The 21,194-nt window shown below is 43.1% G+C and overlaps 1 protein-coding gene across 1 annotated transcript in view; it reads right to left on the reverse strand.

The window, feature by feature from the left end:
• The window catches only part of LOC311133193 (SH3 and PX domain-containing protein 2A-like), a gene marked incomplete at both ends in the record, with an annotated part of 119,510 nt that overhangs the window by 65,915 nt on the left and 32,401 nt on the right, over window positions 1–21,194 (reverse strand). Inside the window, one exon of the mRNA XM_084166649.1 lies at window positions 9,779–9,810. Within this exon, the coding sequence (XP_084022775.1) occupies window positions 9,779–9,810 (32 nt within the window). The remainder of the gene's footprint in view (window positions 1–9,778; window positions 9,811–21,194) is intronic.

Raw genomic sequence — 21,194 nt, forward strand, 5'->3', positions numbered from 1 at the left:
GTCGGGTCTTCCTACTGCCCTACAGACCGCTGAGGCCCTATTTACCCACGTCTTCCGGCATTACGGGGTACCCGAGGATATAGTGTCTGATCGAGGCCCCCAGTTTACCTCCCGTGTTTGGAGAGCGTTCATGGAGCGTTTGGGGGTCTCGGTTAGCCTTACCTCAGGGTACCACCCGGAGAGTAACGGGCAGGTAGAACGTGTCAACCAGGATGTGGGTAGGTTTCTGAGGTCGTATTGCCAGGGCCGGCCGGAGGAGTGGGCACGGTACATTCCCTGGGCCGAGATGGCCCAGAACTCTCTCCGCCACTCCTCTACCAACCTAACCCCATTCCAATGTGTGTTAGGTTACCAGCCGGTTCTGGCACCTTGGCAGCAGATCGAGGCCCCTGCGGTGGATGATTGGATGAGGCGCTCGGAAGAGACGTGGAACGCTGCCCACGTCCACCTGCAGCGGGCCATCCTTCGTCACAAGGCGAGCGCCGATCTCCACCGCAGTGAGGGGCCGGTGTACGCACCCGGAGATCGAGACTGGCTCTCTACCAGAAACCTACCCCTCCGCCTGCCCTGCCGGAAGCTGGGTCGGCGGTTTGTGGGGCCCTTTAAAGTCCTGAGAAGATTGAACGAGGTGTGTTATAGGTTACATCTACCTGTTGAGTATAAGAATATTAATCCCTCGTTCTATGTGTCTCTTCTCAGGCCGGTGGTAGCTGGTCCACTCCAGGACAATGAGATAGGGGAGACTCCTCCGCCCCCACTGGACATCGAGGGGGCTCCGGCGTACACCGTTCGGTCCATCTTGGACTTAAGACGCCGGATGGGGGGTCTCCAGTATCTCGTGGAGTGGGAGGGGTACTGCCCGGAGGAGCGGTGCTGGGTGCCGCGGAGGGACATCCTAGACCCATCTCTCCTGTCGGAGTTCCACCGGGACCATCCCGCGCGCCCTGCTCCGCGTCCTCCTGGTCGTCCCCGAGGCCGGGGTCGGCGCACGGCTAGAGCCGCGCGTCAAGGGGGGGGTACTGTCACGGTTTCGGCCGAGGCTGCTCCTCCTCCTGGTTCGGGCAGGCTTCGGCGGTCGTCGTCCCCGGAGTACTAGCTGCCACCGATCTATGTTTCATGTTCATTTGGTTTTGTCTTGATGTTGTACACCTGTGTCTTGTTAGTGTCCTATTTAGTTCTCGTTGTGTGTGTTTGTCTTTGTGTGTGATTGCTCTTCTGTTTCGTGTTGGAGCTACGTACTTCCCTCCAGTGTTTTGGAGAGGTTTTTCGCACATGTTAGTGCGCCGTTTGATTGACGCCTGTGTGCGCCGTTATTTCGCCTTCGGGCTTATTGTGCTTATTTTCTACGTGAATATTGCACTAAAGTCTTTTGGACTGAGCTTCTGCGTCCTGCGCTTGATTCATGCACCACACCCACCTTCAGCACCCCTTGACATTAACAAATATTACAATAAATATTACGGTTGAACTCAAATGTACTAGTTGATAAAAGACCTGTGTTTATGGAAAAGATGTTTGAGAAGGGTATTTTGTTTTTAAATGACATTGTAAATTGGAATGGTAGAGTTGTGTCTTTCATGGAGCTATTGGACATGGGAAGGTCTGCTCAATGCAAGGTGTCAACCAATTGATTACAGCACTACCACAAATTTCCATGGCACAGGGTGTATGAGTTGATATACAAAATGACGCAAGATTCAACACTTTGTGCTTTTCAGCTAATATTATTGTACAGAATTCTTGCACCAACAAAATGCTGAATATTTGGGGCATACAACCATCTCAGCTCTGCAGAATTTGTTGTGAGGATACAGAATCAATAGACCATTTGTTCTGGTATTGCCCTCAGGCAGGCAGCCTGTTTCTGGTCTCAGGTTCTGGAGTGGCTGAAAAAGCAATTACAGTGCATTCGGAAAGTATTCAGACCCTTTGACTTTTTCCACATTTTGTTATGTTACTGCCTTATTCTAAAATGGATCAAATAGTTTTTTTCTCTCATCAATCTGCACACAATACCACATAATGACAAAGCAAAAACAGGTTTTTAGAAATTTTGCAAATGTATTAAAAATAATAAAAATAAAAATGTACATACACTACCGGTCAAAAGTTTTAGAACAGCTTCTCATTCAAGGCTTTTTCTTTATGTTTGCTCTTTTATACATTGTAGAATAATAGCGAAGACATCAAAACTATGAAATAACACACATGGAATCATGTAGTAACCAAAAAAGTGTTAAACAAATCAAAAAATATTTTATATTTCAGATTCTTCAAATGGCCACCATTTGCCTTGATGACAGCTTTGCACACTTGGCATTCTCTCAACCAGCTTCACCTGGAATGCTTTTCCAACAGTCTTGAAGGAGTTCCCACATATGCTGAGCACTTGTTGGCTGCTTTTCCTTCACTCTGCGGTCCGACCCTTTACTCAGTACTTTGTTGAAGGACCTTTGGCAGCGTATGACGCTACAAGCTTGGCACACCTGTATCAGGGGAGTTTCTCCCATTCTTCTCTGCAGATCCTCTCAAGCTCTGTCAGGTTGGATGGGGAGTGTCGCTGCACAGCTATTTTCAGGTCTCTCCAGTGATGTTCGATCAGGTTCAAGTCCAGGCTCTGGCAGTGCCACTCAAGGACACTCCTGTGTGGTCTTGGCTGTGTGCTTAGGGTCGTTGTCCTGTTGGAAGGGGAACCTTCGCCCCAGTCTGAGGTCCTGAGCACTCTGGAGCAGGTTTTCATCAAGGATCTCTCTGTACTTTGCTCCGTTCATCTTTGCCTCGATCCTGACTAGTCTGCCAGTCCCTGCCGCTGAAAAACATCCCCACAGCATGATGCTGCCACCACCATGCTTCACTCTAGCGATGGTGCAGGTTTCCTCCAGACGTGACACTTGGCATTTAGGCCAAAGAGTTTAATCTTGGTTTCATCAAACCAGAGAATATTGTTTCTCATGGTCTGAGAGTCTTTAGCTGCCTTTTGGCAAACTCCAAGCAGGCTGTCATGTGCTTTTTACTGAGGAGTGGCTTCCGTCTGGCACCCTACCATAAAGGCCTGATTGGTGGAGTGCTGCAGAGATGGGTGTCCTTCTGAAGGTTCTCCCATCTCCACAGAGGAATTCTGGAGCTCTGAGTGACCATCGGGTTCTTGGTCAACTCTCTGACCAAGGCCCTGACCAATTTGTCCAGGCGGCCAGCTCTAGGAAGAGTCTTGGTCGTTCCAAACTTCTTCCATTTAAGAATGATGGAGGCCACTGTGTTATTGGGGACCTTCAATGCTGCAGACATTTGTTGGTACGCTTCCCCAGATCTGTGCCTCAACACAATCCTATCTCGGAGCTCTACGGACAATTCCTTTAATCTCATGGCTTGGTTTTTGCTCTGACATGCACTGTCAATTGTGGGACCTTATTTTGACAGGTGTGTGCCTTTCCAAATCATTTCCAATCAATTGAATTGACCACAGGTGGACTCCAATCAAGTTGTAGAAACATCTCAAGGATGATCAATGGAAACAGGATGCACCTGAGCTCAATTTCAAGTCTCATAGCAAAGGGTCTGAATACTTATGTAATAGTGATATTTCAGCTAAAAATGTCTTATACATTTGCAAAAATTTCTAAAAACCTGTTTTTGTTTAATCATTATGAGGTATTGTGTGTAGATTGATGAGGGGGAAAAAACAATTCATTCAATTTTAGAATAAGGCTGTAACGTAACAAAATGTGGAAAAAGTCAAGGGGTCTGAGTACTTTCTGAATGCACTGTACATTAATCTATAATTAGAGCGCCGGAGGGGAGTAACGGGAGGAGACGTGACACCAGCTAGCTGCCTGCTGCAGGGTTAGGAGGAGTTGGTTCCATGTCGGAGGCCAAGGTGACAAATTGTCACTGTCAGAAACTGGGAGGCTTGGCTTTACGCTGACCCCTAAGTGGAACTCATGATGGAGTTAGCTACTTCTGCAAAACGTAACTGAAGCTGTCAGTGCACACACTGACTTTGTGGTTTAAGAGACTAGTCAGTTCATAATGCAGTTCTGCATGTATTTTAGAGTTAGTTCAGCCAAATATCCATACAATATCTTTATAGAAAAATGTAAGAATGGTGCAAATATAAGCCTAGCATTGTCTAACCCTAGAAAATGCTATTATAAAATGGTAGTTACACTCGAGTGAAACTGAGTTAATTAAATCTTTCAGGTGCTATTGCCCTTGCAGCATGTGAATAAAAGCCCTGTATCTGGGAAGCAGGATCAGTCAAAGAGCTCAGTATTCAATGGCTGTTTATCAAGCAAGGGGAGTGTGACTGCTGAAACAGTCCAAAGTAGTTTAAGTGGTAGAGAAGCACACATTCATCCTAATGATTTCCTGCACCAGACTAAAATCTCACGACTAGCTAGCCCTTTACCCCTGTGCACCCCTTGACCCTCCACACACACCCCGATCCCCCCCAACACACACACACACACACACAATTCCACTTCCTATATGCCCCTGAGCCCACCAGCTTCAATAAAGCCACACTCCCCCGGTCCATGCGAAACACTGAAATGGTTTCCACTTGCCACGTAAACCTCCTCTCCATCTGCTTTTCACATGCACAGTGCCTCCAAGTGCTCCGACACTCTTCCCCACTCTCTCTCTTTCTGTCTCTCGCTCCCTCACTCTCATTCTCTCTCCCTCTCTCTCTGAATCTCTCTCTCACTCTCTCTCTCCCTTCCTCTTACTCACTCTCTCTGACTCTCGCTCTCCCTCTCATACTCTCTCTTTCTCACTCCATCTCCCTCTCCACTCAGTCCTGTTATCCTAAGTAACACAGTAAAGCTGCTCACAGAAAAACAGCTAACTTTATTAACGTGTGCTGAATTGGACAAGTGTAAGTTTTATTTTAGTAAATAGTGTTTCAGCTTGAACTGTTCTCTATCATAGATATTTCAAAACAGTTTCTAAACAGTATGTTCACTTTCAAACAATTTTCAGAGCTAGACACTGTAAACAGTTAAGATATACATGAACAACTAGTAAGGTATGTCCTGTTTTGACCCATATAGAGCCACATATCTAGAGAATGAAGTAGACTCAAAATAGGGCTCTTGACTTACCTGTACCCCTGCACATAGACTTGGCACTGGTACACCTTGTATATAGTCTCATTATTGTTATTTTATTGTGTTACTATTTTTGCTTTAGTTTAGCAAATGTTTCTTCTATTTAAAAACTCTGCATTGTTGGTTAAGGGTTTGTAAGTAAACTTTTCACGGTAAGGTCTACACCTGTTTTTTCCGGTGCATGTGACAAATACATTTGTATTTTATTTGATTGTAGGGGAGGTCACAGTTAGAACAATTACTGAGATACAAGCCAAAACCTTACTGAAACCACATGAAGGAGCAAATCATTGGGCAAGTAATATATTCGTAACTCAACAGTGGTTTTCAGGGACATCTATTCTTTATCTTAACATCATAATCAATGGAGTAAATTATTTTTTGGTCCTAATCTAGGACCCAGTGGTTTACCTCAGAGAATTCACCAGTGCATAATAAATAACAGAACTTGAAACTTTCGAACCCTGGATAAACTGACATTGAAGAAAGACATTCAAGATAGCTGGCAGGTGGTGAGGGGATGACAAGCCACTGAGAGAGAGAGAAAACAGAGAGAGAGAGAGTGAGAGGAAGAGAGAGAGAGCGAGAGAGCGAGAGAGAGAGAGAGAGAAGTGGGGCAGTCATAATGATGATGCTATGAATGACTGATTGTCTATGTCAGAGTATAAGATAGAGTTGTTCAGATAGCCTGTGATTTCTGCAGCATGTCCAGGTAAATGGTGGGAACCAGTCTGGCTAAACCATGCACTAACCACCAGCAGTTGTGGCCTGGGGAAACATTTTCCTGTTAGGGCACAGTTTCAGTAAACTCTTAGGGGATACCAACATCATGTAATTATGTGGACCATAAGCTGCAGCTACAGCACAAATTCACCACAGACTCGCAACCTCGCTCCACTGTCCTGGTTCAATAAAGTAATACCAATATCTCAGTACAGTTAACCCTGTGTCTTGGTGTGCCGGAGGAAGATTTCAGAAGGAGATAGTCACTGAGCTGTCCATTAAGGCTAAGATGTAGAAGCTTTGATTAGACTTTAGACTCGGTTGGCAAAATATTAGCATCTTGAGAGATTAGACTTTTCCTCCAAGGCTTTCAATCTTAATCTAAAAGATGGAAAATGTTGTTTACAAGGGACAATAAAATAGGACCCATTCATTAATTCATCATTGTTCGTCTACTGTAACCATTCAAAATGTATCGGGACAGCAACGTTTACAACTGTGAAAATCCTATTATTCCAGCCTCCGATTCCTGGAAGAAATTCAATATCTAGCACGGTCTGAATGTAGGCTATGACAGAGACACACGCCTGAAATAAGGCAAGCTTTCCATTTCATTATGTCAATGGAATTCACTGTTACGTAAAGGCACAATACCATAGAGTATAGAATGAAATTAGGTTGGAGTCTCATTTCAATTGGTGGCAACTTCAAGTGTGTTTTCCTATCAGAGAGAAGCAAAGAGAAAATTAGGTTACCAGGAATGAGAAATTCAGCTGTACTATTTTCTGCATAATACTCTAGGTCTATGTGTAAAGTACTTTTTCACATACTTTTTGTGTCAAATCCATGGCAGCTTCATGAATCTCTGAATCATTTAACCTCCCATTTTGTCACCTGGCAAAAAGAGTCTAGAATTCTGGTGACTCAAGTACACACACGCGCGCATGTGCACCTGAACGTGCGCACACACACACACACACGGTCATACTGCAGATGCACAGATGCTAACACACACACACACACACACACACGGTCATACTGCAGATGCACAGCTGCTAACACACACACACACACACACACGGTCATACTGCAGATGCACAGCTGCTAACACACACACACCCACAGTCATACCGCAGATGCACAGCTGCTCCCCCATCCCCTCTGAATCTTCTGTATAACCCCACCCACGCCCATATCCCCATGCGCTGAGCCCACTCACTGCCTCAACAGCCAGCACCCAACCCAGGCACAGCCAATACACAGCATAGCTTTACAAACAGGTGCTCCATCCCAACCAATGCTGTTTGCTTAACCCTTTCATCACAATGAGCCGTGTATGATTTGGCTGTGTCTTAAGCAGAGACTTGATATGTTATCGTGAGCTGTGTTGGTCTTGTTATACACTTATGACGTTATAGAGCTTTGTTCAGCTGTCGGTGGAAAGGATATGGACTCCCAAGAAATGCTGTATTACTGTCTGCCTATTTGGTACAAAGACATACAGTATATGCCTACACACATGCACGCCAACAGTGATAGAAGACACACACGCACACACACATCTACCAGACTAATTTCAATAATGGACTTACATACATCATCATATAGGCTACATGACCTGTTGCAGCTAACTCGATAACCAACCAAAGTAATACACTACTGTAATAACTTAATCGAAATAGAACACACTACAACTGAAAACAAATATTACAAACAGGACACCATGCAATGCAACAGACCAGAGCAGAATAGATGCAACTCTATATGAATGCTGCTCAATATAGAGAGAAATTAGCCCAGCTAGCACATTTGGTTCCTTGGAAGTTGTGGGAACGTACATTTTAAGTTTCCCATTGGTTCTGGTAAAAGAAGCCACAAGTTTCCTGATTTGGTCGGGGGGCCCCCAGATAACATATGATAGCAAAATCTGTAGAATTCCAGGAATTTAGCTTTAAAACTGCAACATTTTCTCTCAGCCTCATGGCAAAATGTGCAGAATTTCAGGACATTTGCTTTAAAACTGCAACATTTTCTCTTAGCCTCATGACAACATTTTTAGAATAGTATTATAAAACTGCAAATGTTTCTCTCTGCACCATGGCAAAATGTGTTGGGGGGGCAAATGCGGTAGTCCGGCCCTACCTGGGAGGTTTTATTAATGTTCTGAGAATGGAAATTATAGGTTATTTGAAGGTAATTAAATAACGTTCTGAAAACATGTATTAATAACACTTTTCATAACACTACTACTTTAGGTTAACTGTTTCGAACTCCAAGCACAGATAGGAAACATGGAAATTAATTTGCTTAGGCATTAGTCATGCAAACACATTTCGTTTTTATTGTGGCACAGCAACAGTGACATTCAAACTTATGATCTTCTGTTCTCGATCCATAGAATTAGTCCACTGGCCACCAGGATGGAGCTAGCATGCCATGATTTTTTAAACTAATCCAAAACGGTTAATTTTAGTCTATTCAAACAGACCCCCTTTCAAAGGAACAAGCACTCATTAAGATCAGGTGAGGCCAATTAACACCTGAACATACTTAACAAGATAGAGCAGGGTTTCCCAAACTACTGATTTGAAAATGGTGTTGCGAGAGAATCTCTGAAAGAAATGTGCTTGGTTCATAGAACCGCGATTACGTCAATAACTTTCGGTAGCCACTAGATGCGGGTGTAATAAACAGCGGTTTATGTTTTCTTACTAGAAATGTGGCTTTATCCTTTGAACCGTTTGAGCTACAAAATATTATGACCCCATCAATGACAGATAAGCCTCTCGGGAACACGTACAGTATGTTTCCTCTAAAATGCCCACAAGCCACGCAGGACTCCTTAGAACAGAGTGGACAACAAATTATAATGTTATTTTCTACACAGAAGCTCATGCAGAATTATTGCCTGATGATCTACTGAACTTCCCAATATGTTTCTGATGCATTTCAGTCACTTCAAACCATACTTCCTTCAGATTGAAATACTTTCAAAAGTCCTGTCAGAATTATTTGTAATAGACTGTCATAGCCCCAATTAAAAAAGTAAACATCGGCCGTTGATTACATAATGTTTTTTACATGTTTTTTTATCAAAATGGTGTCGGGGCAAAAAAAGTTTGGGAACCCGTGAGATAGACGATAGAGAGTTTTGTTGATCCTGTTTTTAAATAATATTTGTAGAACGTTCTTTGAACATTTACATTTTAGTCATTTAGCAGACGCTCTTATCCAGAGCGACTTACAGTTAGTGAATACATTTTTTTTTTTTTTTTATATATATATATACTGGCCCCCCGTGGGAATCGAACCCACAACCCTGGCGTTGCAAACGCCATGCTCTATCAACTGAGCTACATCCCTGCCGGCCATTCCCTCCCCTACCCTGGACAACGCTGGGCCAATTGTGCGCCGCCCATGAGTCTCCCGGTCGCGGCCGGCTGCGACAGAGCCTGGATTCGAACCAGGATCTCTAGTGGCACAGTTAGCACTGCGATGCAGTGCCTTAGACCACTGCGCCACTCAGGAGCCCAGTGGTTTCTTGTGGTTTTTATGGAAAGTTTTCTTAATGTTCTGAGAACATGACTTTAAATCCATGAGGAAACCTACAGAAAATGTTATACTGAAGTACTGAAATTCCCACAGGAAAACGTTGTTTCTTAACGTTCTCCGAACAATTTGAGAACATTACTTTAAATAGAACCATGAGGAAACGTTATGCTGAAGTACTGAAATTCCCACCTAAGAAAAATATGGTTATCAGAACGTTATGTGCTAGCTGGGTATCCTGCACCATTCACAGAACTTTGTGGGAAGGTTTTATGCAAAATAACAATAAGACAACCACTCTCTCACCAAGCTCTAAGAAACATATGGTTCTTAGAACAGTATGTGCTAGCTGGGATGGTTCTCAGAACGTTATGTGCTAGCTGGGAGGTGACTTGTCTTACCTGACTTGTGTTTGGTGGATCCCCCATAGTCCCTGAAAAAGAAGCAACACCAGAGAGTCATTGTAAGTGTGCGACAGGGAGCCAGGGCAAAGCAGGAGCATGTTGTCCCACACAGGACTCTGTACCCTAGCAGCTACCAGCCTAACCCTCATTAAGAACGCACACACAGAGACAGGCACCCCACACAGAGCATGCCAGAGAGACAGGGAGAAAGAGGGAGAGAGACAGAGGGAGATTGCTGTGTGTACAGTATGTGTAAGAGAGAAAGAGTGACAGAAAGTGAATGGTTGTTGATTTGCGTATGTTTATTGGTGAATGTTGGGTATGTGTTTGTGTGTGCAATGTGCGTGTGTGTGTCAGTGACAGAGAACACTGCAATGAAATGGTAATACATTATCATATCCATTAGCCTGTTGCATTCATTCTGAGATAGAACACCCGTCCGTTCCAAAGCCCATGCTTAACATTTTATTCTGAATGGATCACTATCAGAATCAATGAACCAGCTTGTCCCTAAGAAATACATCAATGTATGTGTGTTCATGCATGCATGCATGTATGTGTGTCTGTGCGTGTGTGTGTTCTGCAGTATGGGAATGGCTGTCTGCAGGTTTTCATTAGGTTAAATTCAGACTGAACAGTGTGTGTTGAAAGACTGAAGGTCAATGTATATATTTCTCTATCTCACTTTCCATCCTTTAACTAAAAATACTTTCCTGCAACCCGCCTCACCCAATGTGGAACGGATTCTATTATTTCTTTATTTTTATCAAGAACCTACGGCTGAAACTAGCCAGCTAGCCAGCTAACTAGCTACTTGCTATTAGCCACCATTAGCGGTCTTCACCACTGTCTGTGGCCTGCACTACCTACCAGCCAGCTCTAGCCTGGACAATTATCGGTCTGCACAGTGCGCTATCGACCCAGAGAGGATTTTCTGTGGATATCACTGAATCACTGGATCTTAACACCGGATCATCGCAACTAGCTAGCTGCAACCAAATGGCTGTTGTTGGCTAATTCACCACTGTCCCGATGCACCAGATAGCCTTGAGCTAGCCTCGAGCCAGGCCCATCTCCCGGCTATCTACCTCTCTGTCAACCGGACGGGATCTCCTAGTGTCGACACGGAGCCCCGCCGATCCATCACGACTGGTCTGCCGACGTAATCGTCTGATGTGGTTTCAACAGGCTTCCCGTTGCGACGACCACGAAGATCCATCTGCTCGCCCCGGCCCGCTAGCACGCGCAATCAACAGCCATGCCTCCTGCTCGCCTGTGCTGTAGCAGCCTATGAACTGCTCCCGAACTTAGCTATTGCTGTTCACTGGACCTTATGATCACTCAGCTACACAGCTGATGCCTGCTGGACTGTTCCTTTACACGGTACCCTATCCTGTTTATCTGTTTAGCCTCAGCCCAAACTTTCGTCGCCATTACCAGTTGTTGTCTTAGCCCTCTCGAATTAACACCTGTGATTGCGTTATGCCTCTCTCCCATGTCAATATGCCTAGCCTATTGCTGTTTGGGCTAGTTCATATTGTACTATTTCACTGTAGAACCTCCAGTCCCGCTCAACCAGCCTCAGAGAGCTCCTTTGTACCACCCCCCATACAAGCGGAGACCGGCTCAATCGGTACCTCCAGTGATGCTACCTCTTTCATCGTTACCCAATGCTTATGTGCACCTCCACTGTACTCATATCCTTCCATATCCTTGTCTGTACATAATGCCCTGAATCTATTCTACAACTTCCGGAAATCTGACCCTTTTATTCTCTGTACCCAACGCACTAGAAGACCAGTTCTTAAAGCCTTTAGCCGTATCCTTATTCTATTCCTCCTCTGTTCCTCTGGTGATGTAGAGATTAACCCAGGCCCTGTAGCCCCCAGTATCACTCCTACTTCCCAGGCGCTATCATTTGTTGACTTCTGTAACCGTAAAAGCCTTGGATTCTTGCATGTCAACACCAGAAGCCTCCTCCCCAAGTTTGAGTTATTCACTGCGTTAGCACATGCTGCCAACCCTGATGTTCTAGCAGTGTCTGAATCCTGGCTTAGGAAGGCCACCAAAAATTCAGAAATGTCCATCCCGAATTACAACATTTTCCGTCTAGATAGAACTGCCAAAGGGGCGGAGTTGCAATCTACTGTAGAGCTCTATCATACTATCCAGGTCTGTGCCCAAACAGTTTGAGCTTCTAATTCTAAAAATCCACTTTTCCAGAAATAAGTCTCTCACTGTTGCCGCTTACAGACCACCCTCAGCCCCCAGTTGTGCCCTGGACACCATATGTGAATTGCTTGCCCCCCATCTATCCTCAGAGTTCGTACTGCTTGGTGACCTAAACTGGGATATGCTTAACACCCCGGCCATCCTACAATCTAAACTAGATGCCCTCAATCTCACACAATTTATCAAGGAACCTACCAGGTACAACCCTAAATCCGTGGGCACCCTCATAGATATCATCCTGACTAACTTACCCTCTAAATACACCTCTGCTGTCTTCAACCAGGATCTCAGCGATCACTGCCTCATTGCCTGTGTCCGTAATGGGTCCGCGGTCAAACGACCATTCCTCATCACTGTCAAACGCTCCCTAAAACACTTCAGCGAGCAGGCCTTTCTAATTGACCTGGCCCGGGTATCCTGGATGGATATTGACCTCATTCCGTCAGTAGAGGATGCCTGGATGTTCTTTAAAAGTGCTTTCCTCTCCATCTTGAATAAGCATGCCCCATTCAATAAATTCAGAACTAAGAACAGATATAGTCCCTAGTTCACCCCAGACTTGACTGCCCTTGACCAGCACAAAAACATCCTGTGGCGTAATGCATTAGCATCGAACAGCCCCCGCGATATGCAACTTTTCAGGGAAGTCAGGAACCAATATACACAATCAGTTAGCAAAGCAAAGGCTAGCTTTTTCAAACAAAAATGTGCATCCTGTAGCACTAACTCCAAAAAGTTTTGGGACACTGTAAAGTCTATGGAGAATAAGAGCACCTCCTCCAAGCTACCCACTGTACTGAGGCTAGGAAACACTGTCACCACCGATAAATCTATGATAATCGAGAATTTTAATAAGCATTTTGCTACGGCTGGCCATGCTTTCCACCTGGCTACCCCTACCCCGGCCACCAGCTCTGCACCCTCCGCTGCAACTTGCCCATGCCCCCTACCTCTGGCAGTCTCTATGGGGGTGCCACAGGGTTCAATTCTCGGGCCGACTCTATTCTCTGTGTATATCAATGATGTCGCTCTTGCTGCTGGTGACTCTCAGATCCACCTCTACGCAGACGACACCATTTTGTATACATCTGGCCCTTCATTGGACACTGTGTTAACAAACCTCCAAACGAGCTTCAATGCCATACAACACTCCTTCCGTGGCCTCCAACTGCTCTTAAACGCTAGTAAAACTAAACGCATGCTCTTCAATCGAACGCTGCTTGCACCCGCCCGCCCGACTAGAATCACTACTCTCGGCGGGTCTGACTTAGAATATGTGGACAAGTACAAATACCTAGGTGTCTCTTTAGACCGTAAACTCTCCTTCCAGACTCACATTAAGCATCTCCAATCCAAAGTTAAATCTAGAATCGGCTTCCTATTTCGCAACAAAGCCTCCTTCATTCATGCTGCTAAACATGCCCTCGTAAAACTGAATATCCTACCGATCCTTGACTTCGGCGATGTCATTTACAAAATAGCTTCCAACACTCTACTCAGCAAATTGGATGTAGTCTATCACAGTGCCATCCGTTTTGTCACCAAAGCCCCATACACTACCCACCATTGTGACCTGTACGCTCTCGTTGGCTGGACCTCACTACATATTCGTCGCCAAACCCACTGGCTCCAGGTCATCTATAAATCTCTTCTAGGCAAATCCCCGCCTTATCTTAGCTCATTGGTCACCATAGCAACACCCACCCGTGCGTTGCAGCATGTATATCTCACTGGTCATCCCCAAAGCCAACACCTCCTTTGGCTGCCATTCCTTCCAGTTCGTTGCTGCAAATGACTGGAACGAACTGCAAAAATCTCTGAAGCTGGAGACACTTATATCCCTCACTATCTTTAAGCATCAGTTGTCAGAGCAGATTACCGATCACTGCACCTGTACACAGCCCATCTGTAATTAACCCACCCAACTACCTCATCCCCATATTGTTATTTACATTGTTATTTATTTTGCTCATTTGCACACCAGTATCTCTATTTGCACATCATCTTCTGCACATCTATCACTCCAGTGTTAATACTAAATTGCAATTATTTTGCACTATGGCCTATTTATTACCTTACCTCCATAACTTACTACATTTGCACACACTGTATATAGATTTTCTATTGTGTTATTGACTGTACGTTTTGTTTATTCCATATGTAACTCTGTGTTTGTTGTTTTTATCGCACTGCTTTGCTTTATCTTGGCCAGGTCGCAGTTGTAAATGAGAACTTGTTCTCAACTGGCTTATCTGGTTAAATAAAGGTGAAATAAAAAAATAAAAAATAAAAAATGTGAATGCAAACACATACACCTGTTTAGTGAGGCCAGCAGAAGGACTGCAGCCATGTACACTGAACAAAAAAATAAACACAACATGTAAAGTGTTGGTCCCATGTTTCATGAGCTGAAATAAAAGATCCCAGAAATGTTCCATGTCTCTCGAACTGTGTGCACAAATTTGTTTACATCCCTGTTACTGAGCATTTCTCCTTTGCCAAGATAATCCATCCACCTGACAGGTGTGGCATATCAAATACCGGCATCACCTCATGTTTCAGCACGATAATGCACGGCCACATGTCGCAACGATCTGTACACAATTCTTGGAAGCTAAAAATGTCCCAGTTCTTCCATTGTCTGCATACTCACCAGACATGTCACCCATTGAGCATGTTTGGGATGCTCTGGATCGACGTGTAGGACAGCGTGTTCCAGTTCCCGGCAATATCCAGCAACTTCGCACAGCCATTGAAGAGGTGTTGGACAACATTCCACAGTCCACAATCAACAGCCTGATCAACTATATGCGAAGCATATATTTTTGGAGAGTTTGTATCATTTGATTTACACAACATGCCTACCACTTTGAAGATGCAAAATATTTTTTTTTTGTGAAACAAACAACAAATAAGACAAAAAAAAAAGAAAACTTGAGCTTGCATAACTATTCACCCCACCAAAGTCAATACTTTGTAGATCCACCGTTTGCAGCAATTACAGCTGCAAGTCTCTTGGGGTATGTCTCTATAAGCTTGGCACATCTAGCCACTGGGATTTTTGCCCGTTCTTCAAGGCAAAACTGCTCCAGCTCCTTCAAGTTGGATGGGTTCCACTGGTGTACAGCAATCTTTAAGTCATACCACAGATTCTCAATTGGATTGAGGTCTGGGCTTTGACTAGGCCATTCCAAGACATTTAAATGTTTCCCCTTAAACCACTATAGTGTTGCTTTAGGAGTATGCTTAGGGTCATTGTCCTGCTGGAAGGTGAACCTCCGTCCCAGTCTCAAATCTCTGGAAGACTGAAACAGGTTTCCCTCAAGAATTTCCCTGTATTTAGCGCCATCCATCATTCCTTCAATTTTGACCAGTTTCCCAGTCCCTGCCAATGGAAAACATCCCCACAGCATGATGCTGCCACCACCATGCTTCACTGTGGGGATGGTGTTCTCGGGGTGATGAGAGGTGTTGGGTTTGTGCCAGACATAGCGTTTTCCTTGATGGCCAAAAAACTCAATTTTAGTCTCATCTGACCAGAGTACCTTCCTCCATATGTTTGTGGAGTCTCCCACATGCCTTTTGGTGAACACCAAACGTGTTTGCTTATTTTTTCTTTAAGCAATGGCTTTTTTCTGGCCACTCTTCCGTAAAGCCCAGCTCTGTGGAGTGTACGGCTTAAAGTGGTCCTATGGACAGATACTCCAATCTCCGCTGTGGAGCTTTGCAGCTCCTTCAGGGTTATCTTTGGTCTCTTTGTTGCCTCTTTGATTAATGCCCTCCTTGCCTGGTCCGTGAGTTTTGGTGGGCGGCCCTCTGTTGGCAGGTTTGTTGTGGTGCCATATTCTTTCAATTTTTTTATAATGGATTTAATGGTGCTCTGTGGGATGTTCAAAGTTTCTGATATTTTTTTATAACCCAACCCTGATCTGTACTTCTCCACAACTTTGTCCCTGACCTGTTTGGAGAGCTCCTTGATCTTCATGGTGTCGCATGAGTCCAAACGTGCACTTTACATTTCCATATTTGAAAACGTATGTAATTTACAGTATCAATGTTTATGATCTGTAATTTTGATCCATAGTTACAAGGATGACAACTATGAGAATAGAAAGGTTCAGAACTTTAGTGAAACAGCACATTAAAAAATATATGGCAAAGAGATATCAAAACTGGATGGTCTTCAGATATAGATGGGTGGTAAGGTTAGGGGAAAATAATAAAGAAAAAAAAACATACATATACACATTATATATATATATATATATATATATATATATATATATATATATATATATATATATATATATATATATATATACAGTACCAGTCAAAAATATGGACACCCCTACTCATTCAACTACGTTGTAGAATAATAGTGAAGACATCAAAACTATGAAATAACACATATGGAATCATGTAGTAACCAAAAAAGTGTTAAACAAATCAATGTATTTTAGATTCTTCAAAATACCCACCCTTTGCCTTGATGACAGCTTTGCACAAAGTTACAATCTGTTTGTCTGAAGTTCCTTTTGAAAGACTAATTTATAACATAGCTAGCCATGTTGGCAATAGAATAAGTATTCAAATGAAGCCCACCTGACCCAGATTGCGATTTATAATGGAACGTGTCTGGATTGCGTAAACAACAGTTGTGTGATGGTGGTGACGCAGGGCTGTGTTCCAAAAAAAAAATGTGCTTGCTTCAGTTCCTCAGTTCCTCAAAGCTAGGAGAGCTAAAAAATCAAAAAAATAAAAGCATCTTATGGTTGAAGGCTCTTTTCTTGAGTTATGAAAGTGCATACAAATTTTCTTAGGAGCTGTCCCCAGATTGGAGACACCAGTTAGACCTCTCACTCAAACCCCCCTGTAATAGTTGTTTTTCTTATCTTGCGCTTACTCCAAAATGTCAATGCATATTCTTATGTTACTGAATGTATCCAGAGTATTTTCTGATTTAATTATTGACAAAAGCTGTGAAAAGTAGAGTAATTTTAAAACGCACATAAAATCAAGAGTATCATGTTTGAATTCAGTCTTGTGTCAGGTGAACTGTTGTGTCCTCACCTTTGGTCTGATAATTTCCCCATAATCTCCAAAGTTGAAATAAGGGGTGTTGATATTAGTCTTGTTTCACTACATTTACAAGTGGGCAACATGTAAGAGTGTGATGTGTGAAATGGAAAAGTGTGTTTTGCATATCCCAACTCCCCCTGAGATACCCTCGGAGAGTGGGGTCACGGCCATATGCTTTTTATAGTTCTTCTACTACATTTCAATTTGGCCCTATCCATATAGGCCAATTTCCACAAGTGTAAGGAGTTAAGCTGTCAGTGGCTGCCATTGTGACATTATAGGCCTTTAGTAGTGTGTTATGCCCAGCTGATTCTTTCAGTCATGGTAGTGGCCATTCAGATTTTGGCTTTGAGAAATTAATCTATGACACAAGATCCATAAAGACACCTCAAATCTGCTTAATGACATACATGATTACTACAGTTCCATGTCGCCTAAACAGCACTGAGTTAATCCATTAAAGCTAGACATAAAACGGATCTGGAACAACTTAACAGCACTATCATAACAACCTCAACATGTATGTCTCTATTTCTTCAACCAAAGTCATTTTTAAGAACATTCCCAGCTAGCACATAACATTCTGAGAACCACATGTTTCTTACAGCTTGGTAAGAGTGTGGTTGTCCTAGGTTATTTTGCTTACAACCTTCCCACAACGTTCTGGGAATGGTGCACGATACCCAGCTAGCACATAATGTTCTGAGAACCATATGTTTCTTAGGTAGGAATTTCAGTACTTCAGAATAACGTTTCCTACAGGTTTCCTCATGGTTCTATTTAAAGTCATGTTCTCAGAACGTTCAGAGAATGTTATTTATAAAAATATACATTCCGTTCTCAGAGTCAACAAAACTCTCTCTATCCTCTATCTTGTTAAGTGTGTTCAGGTGTGTTGGCCATGTCCACTTATTGGACAAACCTAATCTTAATGTGTGCTTGTTTCCTTTGAAATGGGGTGTTTGAATAGACTAAAATGAATAGTAAAAAAAAAAAACATGGTACGCTAGCTCCATCCTGGTGGCGCTGTGGACTAATTCCATGGATAAAGAACAGAAAATCATAGGTTTGAATCTCACTGACTCCGTGCCACAATAAAAAATATGTGCTTGCATGATTAATGCCTAAGCAAATGAATTTACATGTGTCATATCTGTGCTTGGATTTCAAAACAGTTTAACTAAGCCAGCAGTTATTACAAGTTTTATTGAAACATGTTCTCAAATCCAATTTGTAAGTCGCTCTTGATAGGAGTGTCTGCTAAATGACGTAAATGTAAATAACCTATGATGTCCATTCTCAGAACATTAATAAAACCTCCCAGGACATTCTTAGAACCTCAGAACTGGTCCCAGAACAGGTGAAATGTTCAATTCCGTTCTCAGAACGTTAAAAAAATGTATGGCTTCGTTCTCAGAACCAATGGGAAAACAAAAACATACATTCCCACAACATTAAATCCATTAGATCCAGATGAGATGCTTTTACACTACAGAATAACAACTATAACTCTCCTGCTGTAAAAATGTCATAAACTTTAGATTATCAAGGGTGAGAGATGAAATAATCGTATATCCTGCTCGTTTTGATTCTCAGGCAACATTCTAAGCAAGAAGACTTGTACTGTATCACAAATGAATAATCACTTTTGGGAATACTTTATTAAAGTTTATCCTGACTTAATGACCTGAAGAGGAAACATTTTACTTATATGGAACTAGCCGAGTACTTACAGTGCCTTGCAAAAAGTATTCATCCCCCTTGGCGTTTTTCCTATTTTGTTGCATTACAACCTGTAATTTAAATTGATTTTTATCTGGGTTTCATGTAATGGACATACACAAAATAGTACAAATTGGTGAATTGAAATGAAAAAAATAACTTGTTTCAAAAAAATCTACAAAATAAATCACGGAAAAGTGGTGCGTGAAGCTGCTAAATAAGATTTGGTGCAACCAATTACCTTCAGAAGTCACATAATTAGTTAAATCATGTCCACCTGTGTGCAATCTAAGTGTCACATGATCTCAGTACATATACACCTGTTCTGAAAGGCCCCAGAGTCTGCAACACCACTAAGCAAGGGGCACCACCAAGCAAGCAGCACCATAAAGACCAAGGAGCTCTCCAAACAGGTCAGGGACAAAGTTGTGGAGAAGTACAGATCAGGGTTGGGTTATAAAAAAATATCAGAAACTTTGAACATCCCACAGAGCACCATTAAATCCATTATTAAAAAATGGAAAATATATGGCACTACAACAAACCTGCCAAGAGAGGGCCGCCCACCAAAACTAACAGACCAGGCAAGGAGGGCATTAATCAGAGAGGCAACAAAGAGACCAAAGATAACCCTGAAGGAGCTGCAAGGGTTCACAGCGGAGATTGGAGTATCTGTCCATAAGACCACTTTAAGCCATACACTCCACAGAGCTGGGCTTTATGGAAGAGTGGCCAGAAAAAAAGCCATTGCTTAAAGAAAAAAATAAGCAAACACGTTTGGTGTTTGCCAAAAGGCATGTGGGAGACTCCACAAACATATGGAAGAAGGTACTCTGGTCAGATGAGACTAAAATTGAGCTTTTTGGCCATCAAAGAAAACGCAGTCTGGCGCAAACCCCAACACCTCTCATCACCCGAGAACACCATCCCCACAGTGAAGCATGGTGGTGAGCATCATGCTGTGGGGATGTTTTTCCCATCGGCAGGGACAGGGAAACTGGTCAGAATTGAAGGAACGATGGATTGCGCTAAATACAGAGAAATTCTTGAGGGAAACCTGTTTCAGTCTTCCAGAGATTTGAGAGTGGGACGGAGGTTCACCTTCCAGCAGGACAATGACCCTAAACATACTGCTAAACCAACACTTGAGTGGTTTAAGGGGAAACATTTAAATTTCTTGGAATGGTCTAGTCAAAGCCCAGATCTCAATCTAATTGAGAATCTGTGGTATGACTTAAAGATTGCTGTACACCAGCGGAACCCATCCAACTTGAAGGAGCTGGAGCAGTTTTGCCTTGAAGAACAGGCAAAAATCCCAGTGGCTAGATGTGCCAAGCTTATAGAGACATACCCCAAGAGACTTGCAGCTGTAATTATTGCAAAAGGTGACTCTACAAGGTAGTTAAGCATGCTCAGGTTCTGTTTTTTTTGTCTTATTTCTTGTTTGTTTCACAATAAAAAATATTTTGCATCTTCAAAGTGGTAGGCATGTTGTGTAAATCAAATGATGCAAACCCCCCAAAAAATCAATTTTAATTCCAGGTTGTAAGGCAACAAAATAGGAAAAATACCAAGAGGGGGTGAATACTTTCTAAAGCCACTGTATAAGTAGCTCATTTATATTTGATTCATAATTTGTATGTTGAGGTAGTTGATGTAGTTAAGGTTACAGTATGCAGCTATAAGTTCCAGTTTTACACCTACCTTAAACACAACCCCTCTCCCTAACATACACGTCAAGAATCACTTCAGCACTTCAGCCAATTCTTTCACAAGGGCCACTCAGGAGAATAGAGCTGTTCTGTTGGACGGTTGGGCTACTGGCCTCTGGAGCTAGCTGTTTATGGTTCTGTGTCGTAGTGGCACATGAAATGAGTTACCATGGAGGGCTGGGGGTGGGGTAGAGGGGCTGGGGAGCGTTGGGGGTAGAAGATGGGAGGACCGGGGGATGCTGGATCGGCCAGGCTAGCGAGTAACCCATACCTCAAAGCTGGAATAATATACTTCCCAGGAGAGGAATGCACGCACACTCTGGCTCAACACATTCCTACCAACAGTAAAATCTAATAGATGTGGGGAAGGTGAGAGGGGAAATACAGTGAGGGAAAAAAGTATTTGATCCCCTGCTGATGTTGTACGTTTGCCCACTGACAAAGAAATGATCAGTCTATAATTTTAATGGTAGGTTTATTTAAACAGTGAGAGACAGAATAACAACAAAAAAATCCAGAGAAACGCATGTCAAAAATGTTATAAATTGATTTGCATTTTAATGAGGGAAATAAGTATTTGACCCCTCTGCAAAACATGACTTAGTACTTGGTGGCAAAACCCTTGTTGGCAATCAAAGAGGTCAGACGTTTCTTGTAGTTGGCCACCA

This window comes from Coregonus lavaretus (genome assembly GCF_964263955.1).
Source record: "Coregonus lavaretus genome assembly, chromosome: 1".
Lineage (NCBI taxonomy): Eukaryota > Metazoa > Chordata > Actinopteri > Salmoniformes > Salmonidae > Coregonus > Coregonus lavaretus.